General features: G+C 35.0%; 1 protein-coding gene across 1 annotated transcript; it reads left to right on the top strand.

Moving 5' to 3' along the window:
- Nucleotides 1-1744: 1744 nt before the first annotated feature.
- Nucleotides 1745-4103, top strand: LOC121388507. The gene is made up of 2 exons (XM_041519864.1): nt 1745-2300; nt 3342-4103. Exons 1-2 carry the CDS (start codon nt 2263-2265, stop codon nt 3658-3660), a joined length of 357 nt encoding a protein of 118 aa, XP_041375798.1. The 5' UTR covers nt 1745-2262; the 3' UTR covers nt 3661-4103.
- The last annotated feature ends 1070 nt before the right edge of the window (nt 4104-5173 follow it).

Raw genomic sequence — 5173 nt, 5'->3', positions numbered from 1 at the left:
GTAACTGTGTTTATCTGTTGTGTCTATGTAACTGTGATTCTCTGTTATGTCTATGTAACTGTGATTCTCTGTTGTGTCTATGTAATTATGGTTCTCTGCTGTGTCTATGTAACTGTGATTCTCTGATGTGTCTAGGAAACTGTGTTTCCCTGTTGTGTCTATGTAACTGTGATTATCTGCTGTGTCTATGTAACTGTGATTCTCTGGTGTGTCCATGTAACTGTCATTCCCTGGTGTGTCTATGTAACTGCGATTCTCTGTTATGTCTATGTAACTGTGATTCTCTGTTGTGTCTATGTAACTGTGATTCTCTGATGTGTCTATGTAACTGTGTTTCCCTGTTGTGTCTATGTAACTGTGATTCTCTGTTATGTCTATGTAACTGTGATCATCTGTTGTGTTTATGTAACTGTGTTTCCCTGTTGTGTCTATGTAACTGTTATTCTAATGGTGTGTCTATGTAACGGTGATTCTCTGTTGTGTTTATGTAACTGTGATTCTATGTTGTGTCCATGTAACTGTGATTCTCTGTTGTGTCTATGTAACTGTGATTCCCTGTTATGTCTATGTAACTGTGATTATATGTTGTATTTATGTAACTGTGATTATATGTTGTGTCTATGTAACTGTGATTATATGTTGTATCTATGTAACTGTGATTATATGTTGTGTCTATGTAACTGTGATTATATGTTGTATCTACGTAACTGTGATTATATGTTGTGTCTATGTAACTGTGATTATCTGGGGTTTTCTCATGTAACTGTGATTATATGTTGTGTCTATGTAACTGTGATTATCTGTTGTGTCTATGTAACTGTGATTATATGTTGTGTCTATGTAACTGTGATTATATGTTGTATCTATGTAACTGTGATTATATGTTGTGTCTATGTAACTGTGATTATATGTTGTGTCTATGTAACTGTGATTATCTGTTGTGTCTAAGTAACTGTGATTATCTGTTTTGTCCATGTAACTCTGATTCTCTGCTGTGTCTATGTAACTGTGATTCTTTGGTTTGCTATGTCATTCCCTGGTGTGTCTATGTATCTGTGATTATCTGTTGTATCTATGTAACTGTGATTCTCTGTTGTGTCTATGTAATTATGGTTCTCTGCTCTGTCTATGTAACTGTGATTATCTGTTGTGTCTATGTAACTGTGGTTCTCTGCTGTGTCTATGTAACTTAGATTCTCTGTTGTGTCTATGTAACTGTTATTCTATGTTTGTCTATGTGACTGTGATTCTTTGTTATGTCTATGTAACTGTGATTCTCTGTTATGTCTATGTAACTGTGATTCTCTGTTGTGTCTATGTAATTATGGTTCTCTGCTGTGTCTATGTAACTGTGATTATCTGTTGTGTCTATGTAACTGTGGTTCTCTGATGTGTCTATGTAACTTAGATTCTCTGTTGTGTCTATGTAACTGTTATTCTATGTTTGTCTATGTGACTGTGATTCTTTGTTATGTCTATGTAACTGTGATTCTCTGTTATGTGTATATAACTGTGATTATCTCCTGTGTCTATTGTGACCTTCCCGATCCACAATAACCACTAACTGGATTAAAAACTTTAATAGACCGCAGAAGTCACGTGTACCAAGATTGATAAATCCGAATTATCCAATCATGGTACTAAACAATTGCCATGTGTACAGGTTATCACATGCAATTAAATACAATTATTAGATATAGACTGTGTGATATTTAATATCACGTTATTCAATGCAATAAACTAATTGCCCGATTAATAAATTGACTAAATAGCTAAAACATTGAGCACACACGTTCTTGACAAAATTACATAACAAGTAGCAAGTGTTTAAATGTTTTTATATAAAATATATATGTTTAAATACATAAAGTTTTCCCACAGAATTCTGGCGTTTAAGTTATTAACTAATAGTCACCAAACGAAAATCAGTCCATCACGAAAAGTTCAATGCACGACTGCCAAGGGCTGCTAAACAAGATGACCGGTCGCCGCTCCTTCATGCTTTGTTGACGTGGTAACTTCTGACGGTGCTGGACAGGAGATACTCTAACTTCGAGTTCTGAAGATTGTGCGTTGATTCCCAGTTTATATAGGCATCTGAAGACGTGTGCAACAGAATGCACTCCACAAGAACATCGTGCAGAACTCATAACTTACGATGTAAATTAATTCGCCGACCAATCAAATCATTCCAAAAACGAAAAGCCACCAGACAGGTGCTCCACAGATCACGGTCTGGCTATACGAACAGACAAAAACAAAATGTCAGCCACCTTGCCGAACACATGTTTGCTCTCCAGGTAAGTCATTATTTTATTATTTCAGCACGCCGTCGTTGTTTAAACACATGATAGGACATAATGAGATATGTCCGCCACAGTTATATTTTATTTTCTCCAGCCAGCGAAACACATAATCTTCCATATTTTTACTTGAATTTTCACCCGACGATAAAAACGTCCATATTACATAACCCAAAGCCAGATTTAACTTAAAACCAGATTATCATAACATCTCCCCCCAATTTTTCAAAAATATTGTTTTAATAAAACAATATTTTTTATTCATTATACACACTTGGGAACACATTCATATGGTCAATATTATAAATACCATATCATAAAATAACTATATACACATTCCTACAGTAATTCTTATCTATATACAAAACCTTACACACTATAGGAATTGCATAACACTAATCTTCTTAATGCTTATATTTTCCACTAACCTAACAATTATCTCAATTATTTATTCCATTCTAGATAAAGCATCTGCTACCACATTTTCCTTTCCCTTTATATGGCATATCTGAAGATCGTATTCCTGTAACTGCAAAGACCACCTTAACAATCTTTGATTTTTATTTTTCATTTTATGTAAAAACACAAGGGGATTATGATCAGTCCAAACGATAATTGATTCAATTGGGTTACACACGTAAACCTCAAAATGATCCAAGGCCAACAACAGTGATAATGTTTCCTTTTCAACAGTTGAATATTTATTTTGATGACTATTGAACTTTCTAGAAAAGTAAGCGACAGGATGAAATACTCCTTGTTCATTGCATTGTGACAAAACTGCACCAGCTCCAATATCGCTAGCATCTACAGTCAATTGAAAAGGTTTCCTAAAATCGGGTGCCATAAGCACAGGTTTACTTTTCAATATGTTTTTCACACTATTGAACGCATCTTGACATTCTTTGGTCCAAATGTATTTAACATTTTGTTTGAGTAAATTTGTTAAAGGGAAAGTAATTATACTGAAATTTTTACAAAATTTCCTATAATACCCAGCCATTCCTAAAAATCTCATTAACTGTTTTCTTGTTTTAGGTACGCCGAATGCATCAATGCTTTCAACTTTGGCCTCAAGTGGCCTTACTTGCCCTTGACCAACCACATGTCCAAGAAAAACAACAGTAGCTTTAGCAAAATCACTTTTACCCAAGTTCACAGTCAACCGGGCTTTAGAAAGTCTACCAAACAGTTCCTTGATTTGACTAATATGCTGATTCCAACTATGACTATAAACAACAATATCATCAACATAAGCCTGACATTGTTCTACTCCAGAAATGACCTGATTAATCATTCTTTGGAATGTAGCCTGAGAATTTTTCATTCCAAATGGACAAACCAGATATTCGAATAACCCATCAGCGGTTACAAACGCAGAGATTTCTCTGGCCCGTTTAGTTAATGGTATTTGCCAGTAACCTTTCAAAAGGTCAAACTTGCTAATATACTTAGCAGTTCCTAATTTATCAATGCAGTCATCAATTCGTGGGATAGGAAACGAATCTGATTTGGTCACAGCATTAACTTTGCGAAAATCTGTACAGAACCGTACACTACCATCAGGTTTAGGAACAAGTAAACAAGGAGAACTCCAGTTACTAAAACTAGGTTGAATAATGCCGTTCTCAAGCATATAATCTATTTCTTTTCGGATAAGTTCCTGTTTTTGTGGATTAACTCGATAAGCATGTTGCTTAATTGACTTGGAATCACCAACATCAACATCATGTTTAATAACATTTGTTCGACTGGGAACATCTGGGAAAATTTGGCTAAATTCAGAAATGATTTGTTGAACATCACTTTGTTGTTTTTCACTTAAATGGCTGATTTTTAAATGAAGATTCAACAATATCCTCGAATTTACCAATTTCGGCTCAACTGGATTAAAATTATCATCTTTCATCTTAACATCAGAATCTATCCCTGAAAGAATTATTGTATTAGCCAAGACGTTTTCCCGATTATAATATTTTTAAGCATATTAACATGGCAAAGCTGAGTTTTCTTTTTACGATCAGGAGTACGGATGACATAATCAACCGCACTGATTTTTTTTTCAACAATATACGGTCCTTGAAATTTTGCACTTAATGGTTGATTAACCAAAGGAAACAAAACTAACACTTCTTCCCCGGCATCGAAAGATCTATCTCTAGCTCTTTTATCAAACCATGTTTTCATTTTATCTTGACTATCGGATAACACATTTCGGGATATTTCTCTAACTGTTTGCAATTTTTCCCGCAAATCAATCGCATATTTCAACACACTAGTTTCACTTTTTACCTCCGAGTTTGTCCAAAACTCGTGTAACATTTGTAATGGACCACGAACTGAATGTCCATATAACATTTCAAAAGGAGTGAATCCCATGGATTCGTGATAAGTATCTCTAATCGCAAACATCAGCAAATGAATACCTTCATCCCAGTCTTTACCCTTTTCCAGGCAAAACTTTCGAATCATGGATTTCAAAGTTCCATGAAATCGTTCCAACGCACCTTGGGTTTCAGGATGATAAGCAGAAGAAAAATGATGTTTAATGGCCAATTCATCCATCACTTGCTGAAACAATTTCGAAGTGAAATTGCTACCTTGATCAGTTTGAATGAATTTCGGAAATCCATATCGAGTAAAGATTTTAATCAATTCCTCAACAACTGTTTTAGCCCTAATATTGCTCAGAGGTATGGCTTCAGGAAACCGTGTATTTTTGCAAAGAACGGTCAATAAGTATTCTTTACCATGAACAGTGCGAGGTAAAGGACCAACGCAATCAACTATAACCTCACTGAAAGCTTCATTAACTGCGGGAATGGGTATCAAACTAGCTGGTTTAATACTTTGATTGGGTTTACCAACAA

Source organism: Gigantopelta aegis, chromosome 14 (assembly GCF_016097555.1).
Source record: "Gigantopelta aegis isolate Gae_Host chromosome 14, Gae_host_genome, whole genome shotgun sequence".
In the NCBI taxonomy this organism is placed as follows: Eukaryota; Metazoa; Mollusca; class Gastropoda; order Neomphalida; family Peltospiridae; genus Gigantopelta; species Gigantopelta aegis.
This window is presented reverse-complemented; position numbering and strand designations above follow the sequence as displayed.

Bases quoted from the DNA above. Each gene is read 5' to 3' on its own strand.
- LOC121388507 (XM_041519864.1), top strand. From the start codon at position 2,263: ATGTCAGCCACCTTGCCGAACACATGTTTGCTCTCCAG. The intron at 2,301-3,341 runs GTAAGTCATTAT...TTCTTGTTTTAG, and splicing joins AACACATGTTTGCTCTCCAG to GTACGCCGAATGCATCAATG.